The sequence below is a fragment of the Balaenoptera musculus genome, chromosome 9 (assembly GCF_009873245.2).
Source record: "Balaenoptera musculus isolate JJ_BM4_2016_0621 chromosome 9, mBalMus1.pri.v3, whole genome shotgun sequence".
Lineage (NCBI taxonomy): Eukaryota > Metazoa > Chordata > Mammalia > Artiodactyla > Balaenopteridae > Balaenoptera > Balaenoptera musculus.
In genome coordinates, this window is record NC_045793.1 from 38,330,168 (window position 1) to 38,351,682 (window position 21,515).

A 21,515-nucleotide genomic window follows, 5' to 3' on the forward strand; every position below is an offset into this window, starting at 1 on the left:
CGTTCTCAAGATTGCTTTGGCTATTCGGGGTCTTTTGTGTTTCCATACAAATTGTGAAATTTTTTGTTCTAGTTCTGTGAAAAATGCCAGTGGTAGTTTGATAGGGATTGCATTGAATCTGTAGATTGCTTTGGGTAGTAGAGTCATTTTCACAATGTTGATTCTTCCAATCCAGGAACATGGTATATCTTTCCATCTATTTGTATCATCTTTAATTTCTTTCATCAGTGTCTTATAATTTTCTGCATACAGGTCTTTTGTCTCCTTAGGTAGGTTTATTCCTAGATATTTTATTCTTTTTGTTGCAATGGTAAACGGGAGTGTTTTCTTAATTTCACTTTCAGATTTTTCGTCATTAGTGTATAGAAATGCAAGAGATTTCTGTGCATTAATTTTGTATCCTGCTACTTTACCAAATTCATTGATTAGCTCTAGTAGTTTTCTGGGAGCATCTTTAGGATTCTCTATGTATAGTATCATGTCATCTGCAAACAGTGACAGCTTTACTTCTTCTTTTCCGATTTGGATTCCTTTTATTTCTTTGTCTTCTCTGATTGCTGTGGCTAACACTTCCAAAACTATGTTGAATAATAGTGGTGAGAGTGGGCAACCTTGTCTTGTTCCTGATCTTAGTGGAAATGGTTTCAGTTTTTCACCATTGAGGACAATGTTGGCTGTGGGTTTATCATATATGGCCTTTATTATGTTGAGGAAAGTTCCCTCTATGCCTACTTTCTGCAGGGCTTTTATCATAAATGGGTGTTGAATTTTGTCGAAAGCTTTCTCTGCATCTATTGAGATGATCATATGGTTTTTCTCCTTCAATTTGTTAATATGGTGTATCACGATGATTGATTTGCGTATATTGAAGAATCCTTGCATTCCTGGGATAAACCCCACTTGATCATGGTGTATGATCCTTTTAATGTGCTGTTGGATTCTGTTTGCGAGTATTTTGTTGAGGATTTTTGCATCTATGTTCATCAGTGATGTTGGCCTGTAGTTTTCTTTCTTTGTGACATCTTTGTCTGGTTTTGGTATCAGGGTGATGGTGGCCTCGTAGAATGAGTTTGGGAGTGTTCCTCCCTCTGCAATATTTTGGAAGAGTTTGAGAAGGATAGGTGTTAGCTCTTCTCTAAATGTTTGATAGAATTCACCTGTGAAGCCATCTGGTCCTGGGCTTTTGTTTGTTGGAAGGTTTTTAATCACAGTTTCAATTTCAGTGCTTGTGATTGGTCTGTTCATATTTTCTATTTCTTCCTGGTTCAGTCTCGGCAGTTTGTGCATTTCTAAGAATCTGTCCATTTCTTCCAGGTTGTCCATTTTATTGGCGTAGAGTTGCTTGTAGTAATCTCTCATGATCTTTTGTATTTCTGCAGTGTCAGTGGTTACTTCTCCTTTTTCATTTCTAATTCTATTGATTTGAGTCTTCTCCCTTTTTCTCTTGATGAGTCTGGCTAATGGTTTATCAATTTTGTTTATCTTCTCAAAGAACCAGCTTTTAATTTTATTGATTTTTGCTATTGTTTCCTTCATTTCTTTTTCATTTATTTCTGACCTGATCTTTATGATTTCTTTCCTTCTGCTAGCTTTGGGGTATTTTTGTTCTTCTTTTTCTAATTGCTTTAGGTGCAAGGTTAGGTTGTTTATTCGAGATGTTTCCTGTTTCTTGAGGCAGGCTTGTATTGCTATAAACTTCCCTCTTAGCACTGCTTTTGCTGTGTCCCATAGGTTTTGGGTCGTCGTGTCTCCATTGTCATTTGTTTCTAGGTATTTTTTGATTTCCCCTTTGATTTCTTCAGTGATCACTTCGTTATTAAGTAGTGTATTGTGTAGCCTCCATGTGTTTGTATTTTTTACAGATCTTTTCCTGTAATTGATATCTAGTCTCATAGCGTTGTGGTTGGAAAAGACACTTGATACGATTTCAATTTTCTTAAATTTACCCAGGCTTGATTTGTGACCCAAGATATGATCTATCCTGGAGAATGTTCCATGAGCACTTGAGAAAAATGTGTATTCTGTTGTTTTTGGGTGGAATGTCCTATAAATATCAATTAAGTCCATCTTGTTTAATGTGTCATTTAAAGCTTGTGTTTCCTTATTTATTTTCATTTTGGATGATCTGTCCATTGGTGAAAGTGGGATGTTAAAGTCCCCTACTATGATTGTGTTACTGTCGATTTCCCCTCTTATGGCTGTTAGTATTTGCCTTATGTACTGAGGTGCTCCTATGTTGGGTGCATAAATATTTACAATTGTTATACCTTCTTCTTGGATCGATCCCTTGATCATTATATAGTGTCTTTCTTTGTCTCTTTTAATAGTCTTTATTTTAAAGTCTATTTTGTCTGATATGAGAATTGCTACTCCAGCTTTCTTTTGATTTCCATTTGCATGGAATATCTTTTTCCATCCCCTCACTTTCAGTCTGTATGTGTCCCTAGGTCTGAAGTGGGTCTCTTGTAGACAGCATATATACGGGTCTTGTTTTTGTATCCATTCAGCCAGTGGAATCCAGGGATCTTTATCACAGCTTTGTAATCAGTATTAACAGATGAATGCAGAGGTCAGGCATGTAATGCCCTCACGGACAGGGACTGTGTTTATTTCCTTGTTACATTCTTTATACTGAATTAAAGGACTGTCAAATAGTAGGACTTTAATAAATGTTTAATAATAACATTAAGGATGACTAATCATATTGAAAGAATCCCCAGAAGAAGGTATTTTGCTGCCACAACTGGTTCGATTAACTGGCAATATATCGTTTCAACTGGATTGTCTAAATTACTATAGTTTTTAATTTAATTCTCTACTTCCTGCAAATTACAGGCCCCTTAATTTGATTAATATACTATGAATCTCAGTACCAGTGTATTTCTGAAGAAATTTTTAATTTATTTCTCTCAATCACATAGCTTGCATTATTGCAGATACCACATTTCTGGAAGAGTGTCTATGACTGACCATTGCATCTCTTGTGCCTAGGACAGTGGTCAAAAAGTAGCCTGGGGTGTGATGCAACATTCAATGCTGTACCAACTGATTTTAGTTCTAGACAAAGAAATAGACTGTGAGCCATGCTATGTAATCTCACAGAAGACAGAGGCTACTCCTGCTTCCACGTAGCCTGCATTTTAACTCTTCTGTAAGAATCTGAGAGAACACATCCCTCCTGTCAGATCTGATTCGTCTCAAGTAAAACAAAGGGCTGGCTTTCTTCTCCCTCTTCTCTAATTTGTAATAAATTAACTTCATGCCATTTTAAAATGACTTGCACAGATCCCAACCTATCAAAGCAAACACAGAGAATAGTCCTTTCCTATGACAATGGCATTGTTTTGTTCCCACAATCCAGTAGCAGCCTCAGGAGGCTGTGGTCATGTCGCCTTGTCTCTCCTAGAAAGAATGGCTCAGTTAATCGTCCCCTCATCTCTCTGTCATCATACATCTACCATAACGCCAGGAAGACTTTAGCTGTGTCTGTGTCTGTCGCAAGAGGACAGGGAGGACGGTCCTTCTTATTCTCATATCCGTATTACCTTGTTCCATGCCTGCACTGGATTTGATGAAAAAAATCGTCCCTATGCCAAAACCAAATCACTTGTGTTCCAAGTGTTCCCCGGAATGCAAGTGATCCATATTTAACCCCCCATGTAGTTTAGGGGTGTGACTGGATTCCACTGCGGTGACAAAACCATCTATCAACTACATGCAGTGTAATTTTGTGCAAAACTGCAGTTTCTTTTTTTTTTTTTTTTTTTAATTTTATTTATTTATTTATTTTTGGCGGCATTGGGTCTTTGTTGCTACACACGGGTTTTCTCTAGTTGCGGTGAGCGGGGGCTACTCTTTGTTGCGGTGCGTGGGCTTCTCATTGCGGTGGCTTCTCTTGCTGTGGAGCACGGGCTCTAGGCACGCGGACTTCAGTAGTTGTGGCATGCGGACTCAGTAGTTGTGGCTTGCGGGCTCTAGAGCGCAGGCTCAGTAGTTGTGGCGCACGGGCTTAGTTGCTCCGTGGCATGTGGGATCTTCCCGGACCAGGGCTCAAACCTGTGTCTGCTGCATTGGCAGGCAGATTCTTAACCACTGTGCCACCAGGGAAGTCCAAAACTGCAGTTTCTTGGTGTCGAGCCTACATTGCTCAGATTCGCAGGCCTTCAGACACCCAGCCACAACTCCTTTGTACTGTTTTTCCAATTAAAACACAGGCAATGCCATGCCATCCTTTACCAGCTTCATTTCCGTGACTTCATTAACTCTTAGCCCTTCACCTGGAAGGAGATTGCTCATTCCTGTTTGTTCTCTCCCATCCATACTGTGGTTCAGACTCCTACTCACAGTGCAGACCCTTCTCCCACCTGGCAGAAGAATGCTCGAGGAGTTCACTGCTGACTCTTGCTCACTCCCTGGCTTCTGCTGGTGAGCTGTGTATTTCCTCTTAAGAGTCTGGACAACCTTTTTGGCTTAAACCCTTACTGACCACTGCCCCTGCCTTACAAGCCTATCTTCTGGAACCCATTTCTATTCTTCACTGATCTTCAACCTCATTTCTCTTCCATAAATTCTCTCTCATCAAGTGACTGAATGAATGATCTCTATCTCATCTGTTGTGTTTCCAGTCTCCCATGTCATGCCTCCTCTGCTCCTACCTGCCCCCTTCCCCACTGCATCCAGATCACGTGATCCCTTTTGCTCCCTGAGTGGTTTCAGAACGTCAACTAGCCGTTTCACTGTAGGACTCATAGCCATTTCATGTATGAAACTATTTCAGATCCACAGACCACTCTAAGCTCTCTCCCAGGGTGTCTTCCACAAACATACCTTTTTTTTGAAAAATGAACTTCTAGGGGGTCTTTCTTAGACATACCCACCATTCACTATGTTATCTATAAATTGATACATTTTAAATTTGTTATAGCAAAACTCAAAACCTGGTTAAAACAAGAGTCATTGGAAGAGTCAATGGAAGAGTCATTGTAGTCATAACTACTGTGTCGTATAGTAGTTGTAAGCACAAACTTTGGTTCAGATCCTGGCTCTGATAGTTACTAATATTGTGATATTGAGCAAATCACATAAGCTCCCCAGGTTACAATGTCCTGCCTCATAGGATTATTATCAGAATAGGAAAATACACACAGCATGCTTAGCCTAAATGGTGGTTGCTTGGATTGCCTTTAAAAGCTCCAGTGTTGTGTGATGTGTTATGGGTGCATGCTGAAAACCTCAGAGGACAAGAAAAGATAGGCCATGAGATTTTCTCTGCAGGCCACTTAAGTTCTTTGGAAATAGATTAAAACTCTAACCCCATACCTAGCGTATGGCCTTGACTCCTACTGGACAAAAAACGCAGCTCTGAACTCCTGGTAAATATTATAGCAAAGGGTTCACAGAGACCAAAGGATAATTATGTACTTTTCTTTACTGAATTTAGGGGTAGAATTCCTACCCCCCCACCCCTGCACTTGCTCCCCACACCAACACCAACACCAACACACACAGCACACACATATGTACACCAGTATTGTTGGTGCAAGGTCTTCAGATAACTTTGGTGTCCAGAGTAAAGTTTGTATTAGTTACTGTATTTTGCATTGAGTAAGGGTGATAGAGTTTAGCTTTAAGAAGCTCTCAAGGTGTCACGTCTCGGAATCAGAGAGACTCCGATGCTGAGGTCTTGGCCCTCCAGGCTGGGAGAGAAGTGCAGTGAACTAGAAAAGGTGGCACTGACCTGGCCACAGTGACTGGCCCCAGTGAAGGCAGCCAAGGCTTCTATTCACGGTGCCCGCTATGGACACAACACAGCAGTGACTGGTCCCTGACTGCCAGTTGAACTACATGAGCTCAGCAAGCAGGAATTCTAAGAGGCTTCCAGAAGTGCTCAAGAGCAGGCAGTTAGTTAGCTGGGGGGAAGGGGGTTAAGAGATCTATCTATAGGGGCAGGATTTCTGTGAACAGATGGAGCATACCAGACCAGGGCACACTCCAGCTTCTGGGGAGGAGGCCTGGAAATAGCTAGACAGTGTCTAGACTGGGTTTGCATGAGGATTCAGTCCCAACAGGAGGTATGGTTCGACAAACGGAGCATGAGTCAGGCTGGGGATGGCAGACCAGAGCATGTTTCTGACCCCAGAGACCAGATCCAGGCAGGAAATAGGACCAGTATGGGTTGCTGTGACTCAAGTTATAGCTTGCTGTGCTCCAAGCCCTGATACCAAGAACAGGATTGAGGAGAGGGGACGGTGACCCCAAGTTCCAGAACATTACTTTGCCTAAGCATTTTTTTTTTTGGAAAGCATCTGAAGTGTTCGCTTTATAATTATTCTTTAAACTATATATGCATTCTTCTGTCTAAATGAAATATCTTGCAGTAATAAGAGAAAGCATTTGGAGTCATAACATGAGAAGAGAGTTATGGAGGCTGTTTATTGTGTTTATTGGTCCTCCCGTTACTGGACATGTGTGCTGGGAAGAACATCTTGTAATATTCTGATTCTGTTTCTCTCAACTAATTAGAGAGGTCTTTCTTAAAAATTTATTATTAAAATTTTTTGGTAAATCACACAAAGTAGTCTAGAAAACCAGAGGATTCTGTGCTTAATTTCCTACCTGTTACCAAGACACTAGCCTTGAAAATATTTAAAGAAATAAGGTTCCTAAGTTTATACTCAAAATAAGCTAAGCTATACCATCTCTGTATCTGTTACAATATTTTTTCTCAGAATTTTAATATAAAATCACCTTCATTACAAAAGCAGTATATAGATAAATAAAATAAAAACACCAGACTGTCATTACGCAAACAATGTTAACTGTTCACCCCTTAGTGTATATCTTTCTGAATGTTTTTCTGTATGGACTTCGTTTACCCAAATGATACATATTTTTAATAGACTTTTTAAAAGAGCAGTTTTAGTGTACAGTAAAGTTGAGAGTAAAGTACAGAGACTTCCCTTCCACCCATTGCCTCCACACATACGGAGCCTCCCCCATTAGCAACATCACTCATTTACCAAGGGTGAACCTACATTGACACATCATCATCACCCAAAGTCCATAGTTTACCGTAGGGTAGGGTTCACTCTTGGTTTTGTATATTCTGTGGGTTTGGACAAATGTATAGTGACATGTATCCATCATGATAATATCATACTGCCTTAGAAAAAATCTGTGCTCTGCCTGTTCATCCTTTCTCCTACTCCCAACCCCTGGCAACCACTGATGTTTTTTACTGTCTCCATAGTTTTGCCCTTTCTAGAATGTCACATAGTTGGCATCATATAGTATGTAGCCTTTTCAGATTGGCTTCTTTCACTTAGTGATATGCATCAAGTTTCCTCCATGTCTTTTCATGGCTTGGTAGCTCACTTCTTTTTAGCACTGAATGGTATTCCATTTTCTGGATGTACCACAGTTTATCTGTTCATGTACTGAAGGATATCTAGATTGCTTCATTATATATATATATTTTTTTTTTAATTTCCTTTTTTCAGTTAATGACTTTTCCAATCATTAATTTTTTTTAATCTCATCTAGAACTTAGTCAATGTATAAATTTCAAAAAAAGAAAAATCCTTTTCAGCAAGTTTGTCCAAATCCAGGACCATTACATTGTATCTGGCTATCTATCTCTTAAGTGTTGTTTAATCTAGAGCAATCCTTTTGTTCACAAAACTTGACTTGAAGAGACAAAGCCAAGCATCCTACAGAAAGTGCTGCCTTCTGGCTTTGTCTGGTTGCTTCCCCCTAACATTCAGCAGGTCGCTCTGTTCCTCGTATTTCCTGTGAAGTAGAAGTTGAACCTGTAGGTGTAACAGATTCAGGTTCCACAGCCTTGTAAGAACACATTGCAGATGATGATGTGTTTCTTTGCGTTGCCCTGCGTTAGAGGGCTGACAACCCAGTCCCCCCACGGGCAGTTACATCTGTCGTCTTGCCAGTAGGAGGTAACCTGTGTGGCATCATATGAATGTTCATTTCCTCATCAATAGTTTTCCTGCTGGTTTTAGCACTTAGCGACAATCATTGACTAAAATAAGAATTACGCTAGGAATATGAAACTGTATTTTTTAAAACCTGTAATTCCTTTTACATTTGTTGGCTGGCATTTTCTGTAGACTTCTCAACGTAGTGGAGCTATGAGATTATCCTGAAATACAGAGTCCTTTAATTGCCAGTTTTCAAAGTAAGGAGTTGTTTAATATCTGCCTCAGAGGAGATGTGGGAAGAATGTAAGCACTTTTTTTAAATGCGATGGTCACTGCCGTATGATTTCTTGAGCACTTCCAATGTATCAGGCTCTATGATAAAAGCCTTATGTAATCTAATTCTTAGGACGGCACAATGAGGTTTTAGAGAGAGAAAACGGAAATCACAGGAGGTTAAACAACTTGATACAGTTACTTGTGTGGGAAGTAACAGAGATAGGATTCAAACCCAAATGGGTCTGAGTCCAAATTCCGTGCGTAATTCCGCTTAGACATTTTTGTTGCATTTTACTTAAAAGCCAAATTCTATTTGTAATAATATTTGGAATATTTCCCAGTTCATAAACACTAGCAATAGTTATCATGCTTAATAATTCTCATGAGGTCTCTTCTCCCCCCTTCCCCATTTTTAAAAATATTTTTTACAGTGTGAAGAAAACACAAATCTTCAGGATACTACCCGCTACCTCAAACTTCCTTTTTCCAAGGGCATTCTCCTTGGGAATAATAATCAAGCCATGAAGGCCACAAAGGAGTCTTTTTGGATAACATCTTTTCTCTGTTCCACAAAACTCACACAGAACGGTAATGTATAATACTGTTTTATTTGAAAGCCCTTGTATTTAAGTATTCATGTGAATTTTGATAGGATATTCAATAAACATCAATGTTATGTTAATAACTTTGCACTAGAAAAAATGTTGATCCTTCTGTTTGTGATTTCCAATAATATGAAAACAGTTGTGACCCAATGATCTCTTAAATGCATGTAGTTTAAGGACTATAGAATTATCCCAGTATTGGAACCCAAGTACACAACTCTTCAAAATAAACCGTCAAACCCAGCTGCTTTAAAAAAAAAAAAAAGACAAAGATTACCACCACCTTAATCTCTCTTGCTTTATAGCTCCATAGACAGTGCTAATTGCAGACTTTAGAGTGAAGGCCATTTTTTGTTTAATTAGATGGATATTGCTTTTCTATTCTAGCATTACTTTTTATGTCAGTGATTGTTTAGCAAGTTATGATTAATAAAGCAAGTTCTTCTCCTTGGCAAACTGTTGTGAAAACATTGTCTATAATGAAGGAAGCAAATTAAACATTTTTGAGTTCTTCATGGTTGCCATGTAAGCCTTCTGGAAAGCATCCTGAATGCCATATTAATAAAATCAGATTCATTATGTTGAAGAGAATCACTTCATAATAAGGCACAGCTCTTCCTTGACTTAGGATTGGGTTACATCCCGATAAACCCATGGTAACTTGAATAAGGTAAGTAGAATATGCATTTATTACACCTAACCTACAAAACATCATAGCTTAGCCTAGCCTACATTAAACATGCCCAGAACACTTACATTAGCTTACAACGGGGCAAAATTATCTAACACAAAGCCTATTTTATAACAGTGTTGGATATCTCATGTAATTTATTGGATACTGTACTGAAAGTGAAAAACAGAATGGTTGTATAGGTACAGAATGGTTGTAACTGGTGTTGCTTGTTTACCTTCGAGATCACATGGCTGTCTGGGAGCTGGGGCTCAATGCCCAGCATCACAAGATGTGTTAGCATGTGGCTAACTCAGGAAAAGAGCAAAACTCAAAATTCGAAGTATGGTTTCTAAACGATTTCATATCACTTTCACACCCATGTAAAGTCAAAAAATCTTAAGTCAAACCATCCTAAGTCAGGGCCCTGTATTGTGAGTCAAAAAATGCTCCTGTGCTTAAACTTTTGTAAGTGTTGTTAGTTCTTTCTTCTGTGTCACATAGTAAGAAATATATTTCTTTTCTTAGAACATGGAATGAGAAAAGAAGCAAATTGTGGCATTGTTATAATGACCACTTTTAAGATACCACTCAATTTGTCATGCATTGCTACTGTATTTATATAGAAGTTGGCAAATGGCAAATGATTCTTTCACATTTATCTTGGGTTTTGTTTCTCCCCTTCCAGAAGTATTTTTGAGAAATATTTAAAAAAATCAACTACATAATCCATTTTTAGTAAATCCGATTGAAAGTAGCTATTGCCAAGTTATGTCATTATACCAGACTTTATCAGAATTCAGTGGTTAATGATTTTACTTAAATAAAACCTTCATTGACAGAACTCTATAATGACTCTAAAACATTTACCTTGGGCATTTTTTGTGGGAACAGTCTAACCCCATGGAGATTATGAAGATAATAAAATCAACATGTTACTGACTCCCTTCAGTGGAATTTTTATTCATCCCATGTGGATTAGTTGTGTGTCTGTTATAGAGTCCACATTTAACTGATTGTCTCCATTAGACTATTTTCAGCTTGTATTAGTTATCTGTTGCTGCTGTAGTAATTACTGTAAACTTATTGGCTTAAAGCAACAATAATTTATTATCTTATAATTTTGGAGGTCAAAAGTCTGCAGTCAGTTTCATGGGGCCTAAATCAAGGTGTCGGCAGGGCCACATTCCCTCTAAAATCCCTTGGAGAGAATCCTTTTACTTACCTTTTCTAGCTTCTAGGAGCCACCTGCATTCCTTGGCTCCTGGCCCCTTTCTCCACCTTCAAAGCTAGCAGCACAGCATCTTCAAATCTCTCTGACCCTAACCATCTTCCATCTTTTAGGGACCCCTGTGATTAGAGTGGGCCCACCAAATCATCCAGGATAATACCCCTATTTAAAAGATCTTTAACTTAATCACACCTGTAAAATCTCTTTTGCCATGTAAGATAAACATATTCACAGGTTCCAGGGATTAGAATACGGACATCTTTGGGGACCATTATTCTGCCAGTGACACAAATCTAACAATAGATTATCTGCCATCAAAATATTCGGCTCTGCATCCTTAATTTTTTCTAGTTCTAGGGTTTAGGATATTAGAATTGTGAACCTAAGACAGAGGGAACAAAATCCTGATAATTAGAAGCTACTACTTTGTAAAAGCAGAGAACATTTTCAGGTAAATAAACTATTCACGAAACCATTATATTAAACATCTCACTATATGGAAGGCAATGCTTGACTCATTGTTGAAGACTAATAAGTGCTTAATTATCATTTTGACCTTGATTAACCTTGTCAGTGTAAGACAGCTCAAAATGAAGCAGGAAATGAATAGTGTGTCTCAGACATGGGAAGGAGGAAGGAAGTTAGTTGAGCTTTCTGAAATTTACATGCTAGACACATGTCTCTGTGTAGAAGTAATCCAGTTCCAAATTGGAATTAAATTGCTTTGTATTCATTTTACTTGACTTGGAAAGTGTACACATCCCATTACCATTACAATTGGGCATTTAGTAAGTGATGTGGTCTCTAGGAACAGTTTCCTAGAGCAGATTTGCATTTCAGGGTTTCTAAAGTGTGTCTGCACACTCTCTCTGTGTTCCAATGTCATTCTTAGATAGCATACTGAGGCCAGAGCACTCAGCTAGACGTCTGTGATTGCCAAATCAAGTAGATATTTTAAGCTTCTTAAAAGTGGGGATCAGCAAAGGAATTACTTTACTTGTTTGTCAGCTTCCTTGGACTGTTAAACACAACTGTTTAAAAAGTTATGAGAAAATAAAAACAGTGCTTAAATTAAGTCTAACGTTTGTGCAGGAACTGACTGCCCCACGTCCCTTTCTCCCCCCCCAGTGATGGGTGGTTTATTCAGTCTCTTCCTGAGATTGTGATTAAAAAAAACAAAAGTAGGGATCATGCCATCTACCTATTTTATAGCTCTTGGTGGATTAGGCATACAGTCAGTATACACTTAAATGATAATTGAATCGAATGTATAAAATTCACATTTTTCAGTAGTAGGTCCTAGCTCCAAATTTGCAACTCATGTATCTTCAAATGGCTAAAATAGAGACCTAAGAGATGACAATTTTGACTTGATTCTGAGTTCTTGGCATGCATGAATTTTTTTTTTTAAGTATTTAAATTTTTTATTTTAATTCTGTAACAATGACATATTGCTAAGGAAAAAAAAATGTTTCCTCACACAACAGATCTTAAAATAGGCTTTTGCGGAAAATATCTTATAATATATAGAAATTAATAGGTAACAATAATGAGAGGGCTGGCATACGTGATTAATTATGTCCAGACGGACATACTACTTTCCTCTTGGCTCCATTGGGAGCAGTCTCGAAATTCCTCAGGCTTCTCACAGGAAAGATGCACAGCCCCATCCTGATCCGATTGTCTGGACCGCTGTCATCTGCTGCCCGGCTCTGCTGATGACAGTCCTATTCCTGGTCCCCCACTGCTGCTTCCGGTGATGCCACTTTGCAGCCAGTAGAGCTGCCTCCTTCCCCTGCACACCCCCCACCCCCCACCCCCCCACGGTGGGCAGCGCTCTGCACGCCTCTGCAGCAGCCTCACTCTAAAGGGCAGGGAAAGAGAGGGAGGGGACGGAGTGAGCGCTGGACGGGAAGTGGAGTGGGAAGTGAAGAGTGAATGGCTGGGGGAATTACAAAAGAGAGGGGCTGCCGGGGAAGGGAGGCATCCTGAAGTTAGATGCAGGAAGTCGGAGGGAGGGAGCAAACATAGGAGGAGAATCCTGGAGGGCCACGTCTACTGTAGCCGGTCTCGCCCTGTGGAATTGCTCATCTAAATATGACCAATCACTTTTTAAAAGGTTTCAATCATACCTCCAGGGTGTCTGAGTTAGACATGAATATTTAACCTTTTCAGAATTTTGTGTTATGAAAATAGTCATAAATCTCTTTTTCAATGTCAGTATTGAAAAAAAATTCCCTCATTTTTCTAGTTCTAAATCCACCTCCTCCTCTTACCCCTATTTGTTATAGGCAAATATTCTCATTTAGTACCAAATTTCTTTCTTTTGTTTGTGAAGTTTTTCTTTTGAATCTGACTTTGGTGGAGGTTGCTTCTATTTCCTCTTGAGATTCGTATGCTTTTTTTCACATCTTTATTCACTACATCATATTTTCTTTCTCATCATAACTACTCTTCCTTGATCTCTTGGATTGTGTTTGTTTGGTTTGTTTCTTGTTTCCACGTCGGTCTCTCTGTCTCTCAGCAAGTCCCATTTGGGTTTTTCCTGAAACAAGTGCTTTGAAGTAGAAAACCCCTCCTGGCTTCTCTCTTGGCCATTCTAGTCTCTCAGCCCCGCTGAGCACCAGGAGACCAGCCCTGCCAGGTTCCCCTGCCCGGGGCACATCCCGCTCGCACGTGCCTTGTCAGTTCTTACTGCTTTCATTGACCTCCAGACACCACTGTCTCCCTGATCCCTTTGGAGACCAGTGAAGCAGGACACCATGTTCAGGACCTTCTGTGCAGGAAGGATGAGGGAAAGATTTATTCCCTCACGAGGTGAAGAGGTTCCCTGAGGACCCTGCTAGACTCAGGGCCCATGTGTTGTCAGTTCAGGGAAAGGAGGAAATTGAAGAGCTGGGCCAGAGTCTAGGATGGAAGATGATCATGGAGTCCAGGAACTGGCCCTCTCAGGTCCAAAGGCTCACTAGATGGTCTGACAGTTGACTGGCTTTGTCATCACTGTGCAGGGACCTTCTGGTCATGCCAGGTTTGGGCCACATTGTCAAGAAGACCTTCATTGCCAAGTGGAATTTGCTGCTAGGCAGAGTGCTATATGCTGGGGGCACAAATATGAATTAAGTGGGTTCCCAGCCCTCAAGAATCTCCCACTTTAATGGGAGGAGGCAGAAAATCATTCAGCCAGTATTTACCAAGTGCCTGCTGTGTGCCTACCCTGTTCCAGATGCTGGCACTATGTTAGGGCCAAACTTGCACACTTTCTTGTTCTGCTGGAATTTACAGTCTAGTGGGGGCAAAGACAGATAGCTAGCCTGAGAACTGAAGGATAAGTAGGAGTTTGTAAGCCAAGGGCATTGGGAAGGGAGAAATAATTAGAATACACTGTAATAAATGCCATTTAGAGGCCTAGTGGGAGGGCCTGGGAGCCTGCAACTTGGGTGACCAAGAGGCAATGTGTGTAAGAATTCAGCGTTTACAGTAGAACACTTTCGTGTGAGAGGCTGTTCTCTATTAAGGCAACTAATTTTCCTTTTCTGTTTGGAAAGGTGATATGCTTGATCTTTTGAAGTGGAGAACCCACCCAGACAAGATCACGGGCTGTCTCTCTAAATTAAAAGAAATTGATGGCTCAGAGATAGTAAAGGTAAATGCTATTTTGTTATCCCTCTCTTAGAAATTCATGGGATAAAGAATATTTAGAGGCGAAGGACAGAGGATATTTTATTTATGCTTTTACTTCTTTATCCAACAGTTTCTGCAAGATACACTGGATACCTTGTTTGGAATTTTAGATGAAAATTCCCAAAAATATGGGTCTAAAGTGTTTGATTCTTTGGTGAGTTTAAATTCACTTTAATTATATCTTAATTTTGTCTCTTAATCTTGACTTTCCTAAGGCTATTTATAAATGTGCACATAATAGCATGAGCTTACTTGAAAAGAAACCTTCCCCCTCCCCTCTACCAAAAAAAAAATCTTGGTTTGTGTTCAGTTTTATAAAGCTCCATTTTTTTTTTTTTTTTTTTTTAGGTTCACATAATAAATTTGCTGCAAGATAGCAAATTTCATCATTTTAAACCTGTAATGGACACTTACATTGAGAGTCATTTTGCTGGGGCACTTGCATACAGGTAAGGCCTTTTATCTTGTAATTGGTTTAGAAGTAGTTTCTTTTGAGCTTTTTAAAGCAGAACCAACTATATAGGAAAATTTAAAAGGGAGTGTAGGAAGAAATGAAGCACAACCACTGAAGTGTCTCTTGAGACAGTTTCTTCCTTTCTCACACACCTTCTTTTAATGGCTGGAACTTATTTTGATTAAAAGGGGAAAAAAAAGAACCTCCTGAATTCTATTCCTGAAACCTAAAATATAAGGTATTTTCTTCTTGTCTCTATTTCACTTGATATTCCTTAGTCTAAAATATCTGGTTATTTCACTTTGGCTGTCAAGAGCCCCATTTAATCACCACACTCCTTGATGATTCTAGATGTCATTAAGAAAGAAATATGATGGGAAAACAATCTTTGGCATCATACCATTTTAAAGTCATTTGTTCATTCATCTGTTAATATTTACTGAGTGCCTACTGCATACCAGGCACTATGCTTTGTGCTGATCATATGAAGACCTGGTCCCTGACTGCAAGCAGTTCAGTCATTGGACTCTACCCTTTGTTACCAGCTGCGATTTTAACTGCTGGTCCTTTCCTGTCAGCTCAAATTATGCAAGCAAGGCTAAAAGTGAATGAATAATGACATGCTTTAGCTGGTTCCTGCCTCCACGTAGCCCAGGTGATAGTTGCCAGAAGGTGACAATGTCCCTCTTTCTGTCCTATCGTGCGTGACATCTTCTCTGTTTTGGGCCTTGCTTAAATACAGCCCTGAAATGTACCCCAAAGTTCTATCTCCCCATTACACTGTTGTCATTGCTATTCTGCCAAAGTTTTTACCTTATACTTTAAGCACCTATGGGTATGTACATGCACAATCATCTATTCCCAGAGGTGTGTTTTAAGAGCATGGAATCAGGGTTTTCCCCATCTATGTACTGTATAAAAGATAGTAGGTGATCAATTAAGTGTTTGATCCCGTTCCTTTGGGTATTCCCCACCATGGCCTGGTAAGATTTACGCCTCTGACGTTTAAATGAATGGAGTCATTTTTGCAAGACTTGACCCTCTGCCAACATGAGTTTTTCAGAGGGTGAAATGTAACAACAGGGATAGTTTTGAAATGTTGGCCCGACTTTGCCCCTTGGCCTAACAATTTGGGCTCTGGTGTGAGGTGGTCACCACCTCCTACTGAGAATGTCACTGGAAGGCAGAGAACGAGGGTGTAATTTCTAAATTTCAGGTTGGCCAGGAAGGCAGCTAATAAGTCCTAATAAGACAAATAAGGCCCGTGGAATCGTCTTGAGCTGTGGGTGGCCAGAAACTCACTGACAGATCATCTTCAAAATAGCACTCCCAGCATCATCTACCTATTGGCACATCCATGGATTCTCTCCCGACAGAAAAGAGGAGCATTTTTTAAAAATTGCTCTGTTTCCTAGAAACCAAGAACTGACCAGTGTTAACAGTCACACAACTGCGATCTTGAGAATTTGGGGGGATGGAGGTTAATTCAATTTTTGTTTCCTAAAACAATGCGACTTGGGTTTTCTGGAAATTACTAAGGCATACTTTGACGGTAAGCCTCATTCTTCCCACAGGTCAGAGAATTGGCTTGATAACTCCATGGGGGTGTGCTTTGAAATGGGGAGGTATTACCTTCATCCCTCCCCACACCCCCTTCTGCCTCCAGCCGAATATTTCATCCAACTGTTTACGTAGTCGCTGGGGAGGAAATCCCAATTAGCAGTTGTCCGAGATTGACCACGACAGTCATATTCAGGCACTCCCTTGGCCAGAGTCCTTTTCTCAGATATTTGTGTTCACCCATTGGAAGCACTGCCAGAAACAGCAGGGCCGATGGAACATGTCCAGATTGAAAGGAATCTCACTGGGAGGAAGTGTTGTTTCTCTCTTCAGCTTCAAAAAAGGGGTAGTGATGTTGACACGCAGACTTTGTAAAATTATTATGTTATGGCAGTTTGACAGAAAAATGTGAGAACTGTTGGGAAATGAAGCCTCCTCATGATAAACATAAGCATTTGATTTGTTGGCATTTAATTGAGAATGAGAGCAATTCTACCTTCTGCACGTCTCCTTGTATTTTAGAGATCTCATCAAAGTGCTCAAGTGGTATGTGGACAGGATCACAGAAGCGGAGAGACAAGAGCACATCCAGGAGGTGTTGAAGGTAATGACACGCCGTCAATAACAGATCACAGTCTAACAGTGCTGTTGCGTGGTGATGCCTAAACGAATTGGTTTCCTCTACACAGACAGTAATTGGTGATGATGTATTACTGACATTCCAATTCAAGGATCTTAATCAGTTTATGGCTACTCCAGAGCTGATAAAATTTGAAAGGGACTTTGCCAGGCTTGCCCACTGGAACCTGCCTGGCATTGAATCCTTACCCCTCTGGGCTCTGAACACTTGAAGTCTAGGATTGGCAGGAGGAAGGGTTGGAAAGAAGAGAAGACTGCAGATGGGCAGTTAAGCTTAGAAGTTCCTGGCTCTTGCTTCCACCACCCTGACAGAGACCATCTGAGGACCATTTGTCTTAAGAGAGGATAATAGGATGGCTTAGTAGGGATCACAGTGAGGAAACCTGAGGTTTTACTGGGTCTCATGGTTTAACATTGCCCATATCTCTGGGCCCTACGTGCTCAGTATATATGGAGATGTTGATACCTTACCTGCAAACATGTTTGTAAAGAATATAGATTCTTAAAAGGATTGTCCAGTAACAGCTCTGGCAGTCTTTTGATTTCTATAATTGAGTATACCCTATTTGACGTCAGTAGATAAAAGTCAACAGGTGTACATTTTAAAAAACAAGCATTTTACTCATTATAAATTTGTCATTTTGGGCCAATTGAAGGTAAAAATGCAAGTGGCAAGAGTACCTACCAGCAAAGCAAAATAATTTTTGAAAAACAGACTGCTGTCTCTTTGTTGATTAAATTTAAAAAATCATCTGAGGATCAGAAACATTTAATGTTCATACCTCTCAAGAATTACATAGAATTTAAAAATTATCTATACGTTTTCTCTCATTAGGCATCAGAGAAAAATGGCTCTTTCCCTATGAGTAAATACTGTTCAAAAATCTCACAGGGCCTTAGTATTTAAGTCAGTATTTTAAAAGTCTAATGTTGTGCTATGGTTTTTGCGCTGTGTCATTGTCAAATAAATACCTTTGGTTTCCTTTGAAACTAATGTTTTAAAAATTTTGTTTTAAGGCCCAAGAATATATTTTTAAGTATATCGTTCAGTCTCGAAGGCTGTTTTCCCTCGCCACCGGCGGACAGAATGAGGAGGAATTTCGCTGCTGCATTCAGGAGCTTCTCATGTCAGTCCGTTTTTTTCTTTCACAAGAGAGCAAAGGGTCTGGAGCATTATCTCAATCACAGGTAATTTTTTTTTTCATCTCTGCTGAATAGAGGAAAAATGAGTCCAATTTATTTATTTTTACGCAGCCGCATAAGTGAATATTTTTTCTCCATCAGCAATCTGTAGCTCCAGCTTATATTTGTAGCTTAACTGACTTTGAGTAGACTTTTAAAAAGTCCCTCAGCTTCCGAAAGCCAGCAGAGCAGAAGTTAGGTTGCCTTTCCTCGGACTGTTCTCGCTCTGAATGGAGAGACTGTTGGTTTGCACCAGCCTCCATTCCAGTTTCTAGAACACATGCTGATAGAGACACCCTGTCACCATCAGCCAAGGGGAAGGAATTTCGCTCTAGCCAATCTGCTGCAGTTGTTTTCCCCAGGCCTTGTGCTGCTTTTTTTTTTTTAGTTCCCCAACCAGGGATGGAACCCGAGCCCCGGCAGTGAGAGCGCCGAGTCCTAACCACTGGACCACCAGAGAACTCCCTTGTGCTGCATTTTAATCTGTGGACTTGAGACTCATTATATTGGTCTCAGCTGAATTGCGTGTTGTTTTGTCTTATGTAACTTGTCGCTAATCGTCCTGGGACTGATCTGCTGATCTGCTGTGACCAGTGCTGAGCGGTTACTGCCGAATTCTGTGACCAGGAGTAGCTCCCCATGTTTTGTTTAAGAACAGGATCTATACACTTTCCAAATAGCGTGGCCTTGAACCTGTGCCGAAAGATAATTCTGAATATCTTTCTCTACACTTTCTTAATCCTTCTTGTACACGTTTAATTCTAATAACTTGGTTTAAAAACTTGTCAGATGGAGAAGCAACCTCTTTACTACCATCCCCTGGAGACTTGAGATTTATAATCACTGAGAGCTGGGATATAAAATGGGAGATTAGGAGACAAAACTAGATCCTTAAGAGTATTGTTGTAATTTGGTGTCATTTGACATTTGGAAGGCGTTATATATAATGGCAAAACACTAGAAATGTACCAACCCCCCCAATAATAGAGCCATGTTTTTCTGACTGTTTGGGGGCTCTTCTTGTTACTTTCTTCTTTGCAGAGGTGGACTCCTCTTCCATCTGGTTAAGGATACAGGCTCTTTTAATGTCATTTTGGCTTCTCTTGTCAACGGTACAATCACTGCACGTTAGGAAACTTGCCAGAAACCTCAGTGTCAAGTTGCCCACTAACCAGACCCTACTTATCAGCCATTGATATTTGAAAAGGATACTCTAACAGGTTAACATATATTCCTTTAGACCCAAGTTCTCAGAAGTTCACTACTTTTACAAAAGCTATTGAAAAGTTGAGTTTTCATTTTGAGATTTTTCTGAAACAAAACAAAACAAGCCTTTATCAGTTACAGGGATAAAAGTTACCTAATCCATAACTGAAAAATATTCTCTTACTCTTAAGAGTAACTTTAAGTCATGGTTTCTTAATGAGATGCCTTTGTAGGGACTCAAGAGATTTTTCTCTTCTTTAAAGTTGGAGAAATATTCTTTTACCTTAGTTGTGTTTCCACCGAATCCTAGCAGTCACCCTGAGACGATTTCGGCTGCTGAGGTACAACCACAATATAGAGCAGCCTCCTTTTCTTTGTTTAACATACTGAACTCCAACTGCTCTTGACTCTCTAAGTTCTCCCCCTCCATCAAATAGTAAAACAACTTTAGGGCTTCCCTGGTGGCGCAGTGGTTGAGAATCTGCCTGCCAATGCAGGGGACACGGGTTCGAGCCCTGGTCTGGGAAGATCCCACATGCCGCGGAGCAACTAGGCCCATGAGCCACAACTACTGAGCCTGCGCGTCTGGAGCCTGTGCTCCGCAACAAGAGAGGCCACGATAGTGAAGAGGCCCGCGCACCGCGATGAAGAGTGGCCCCCGCTTGCCGCAACTAGAGAAAACCCTCGCACAGAAACGAAGACCCAACACCACCAAAAATAAAAATATAAAAACACAACTTTAGCACCTTCAAAGAATCATATTTGATTTTTCTTTTTTGGCCCTTAGCTTTTTGTCAAGAGATGATATATAAAATGTGTAATAGTTTCTAAATATCTTCGTAAACTCTACTGAAGTCATTCTCTATTATTTTATGCAGTATCCTATACTTGTAAATTTTGAAATGATAATTTTATTTAGTTTGATGCTAAGAGAAAATTTATACAAAATAATGAAGTGGTTAGTTTTCTTCATTAAGCAATGAGGACTTTCTTCCTTTATGTTTTGGGAGAATGCTAAACACCTCTTCCCATTCCAAGCCCCCCTTTGACCCCACACCTTCTTAGCTCTCTCTTCCAAGAAGGAAGGTGTCACTAATCTGATTGATCCAATAGTTAGGTTTCTGTTGCTGCATAACAAATGACCATCATGGCTTTAGATAATACCCATTTATTAGCTCAAGTTCTGTAGGTTGGAAAGCTTGGTCAGGTCTTGGTCCTACAGCCAAAATCAAGGTGTTGGCTTTGGTGGCTTATCTGGAGGCTCTGGGGAGGAATTCACTTTCTAGATCTTTCAGGCTTTTGACAGGCATCAGTTTCCTTGTGAGTGAGATTCCCATTTCCATGCTGGCTGTCAGCCAGGGGTGGGAGGAGGAGCTGGGTGCTCTCAGCTCCTAGAGGCCACTTGCATTCCTTGGTGTGTGGCTCCTCCATCCTCGAAGCCAGGCACAGTTTGTCAAATCCTTCTCATGCTTCAGATCTCTGAGTTCCCCCACCACGAGCCAGAGAAAACTTCTGCATGGGAACAGCATCAGGGGACAAAGTTCATGGAGATCATCTTAGAACTCTGCCTAGAGCCAAGGTTATCCACTGGTCCTTAAAGATTCTTAAAGGTTCTTGCCTGAAAGACAAAAACCCAGTTTCCTTGCTCCATTTTGCATTTTTTCCATGTGGGCTACACTTCAGAGCAAATTCCATCTCCTGGAGGTAGAATAGCCATCCCAGCAATCCTTCAGGTTGGATCAATGGATGGCTGCTCTATAGATCTGGCCATCCTGGTATTAGGAGGTTGATTTAGTACTCCTGGCCTAAGCCCAGCCTGTTAATGACTCTGTCCTTAGGAGCCCTGTCCTGGGCAGGACTGAAGGCTAAGTCAGCTATATACAGTGGATCTTAGTTTCCCATTCCAAGGACAGGTCTCTACCTTGGAAACCCCAAGAAAAGAGGAATGGCGGAAGGATTTGAGGCCCAAGACCCTGCCCCAAGTTCCTATTAATTATCTTTCTCTATTTGCCTTGGCTACCAAGAAGGTCAAAACAAAATCATGTTTTTATTTTTATTTTCAGTAAAACTCTTTAGC

The 21,515-nt window shown here is 40.2% G+C and overlaps 1 protein-coding gene across 2 annotated transcripts in view; it reads left to right on the plus strand.

Moving 5' to 3' along the window:
• The window catches only part of DOCK4 (dedicator of cytokinesis 4), a 506,020-nt gene that overhangs the window by 332,088 nt on the left and 152,417 nt on the right, over nucleotides 1-21,515 (plus strand). For both annotated transcript variants that reach the window (XM_036863604.1, XM_036863605.1), the window contains exons 17-22: nucleotides 8,642-8,798; nucleotides 14,262-14,359; nucleotides 14,468-14,551; nucleotides 14,746-14,846; nucleotides 16,934-17,015; nucleotides 18,068-18,238. In XM_036863604.1, the coding sequence (XP_036719499.1) occupies nucleotides 8,642-8,798; nucleotides 14,262-14,359; nucleotides 14,468-14,551; nucleotides 14,746-14,846; nucleotides 16,934-17,015; nucleotides 18,068-18,238 (693 nt within the window). The remainder of the gene's footprint in view (nucleotides 1-8,641; nucleotides 8,799-14,261; nucleotides 14,360-14,467; nucleotides 14,552-14,745; nucleotides 14,847-16,933; nucleotides 17,016-18,067; nucleotides 18,239-21,515) is intronic.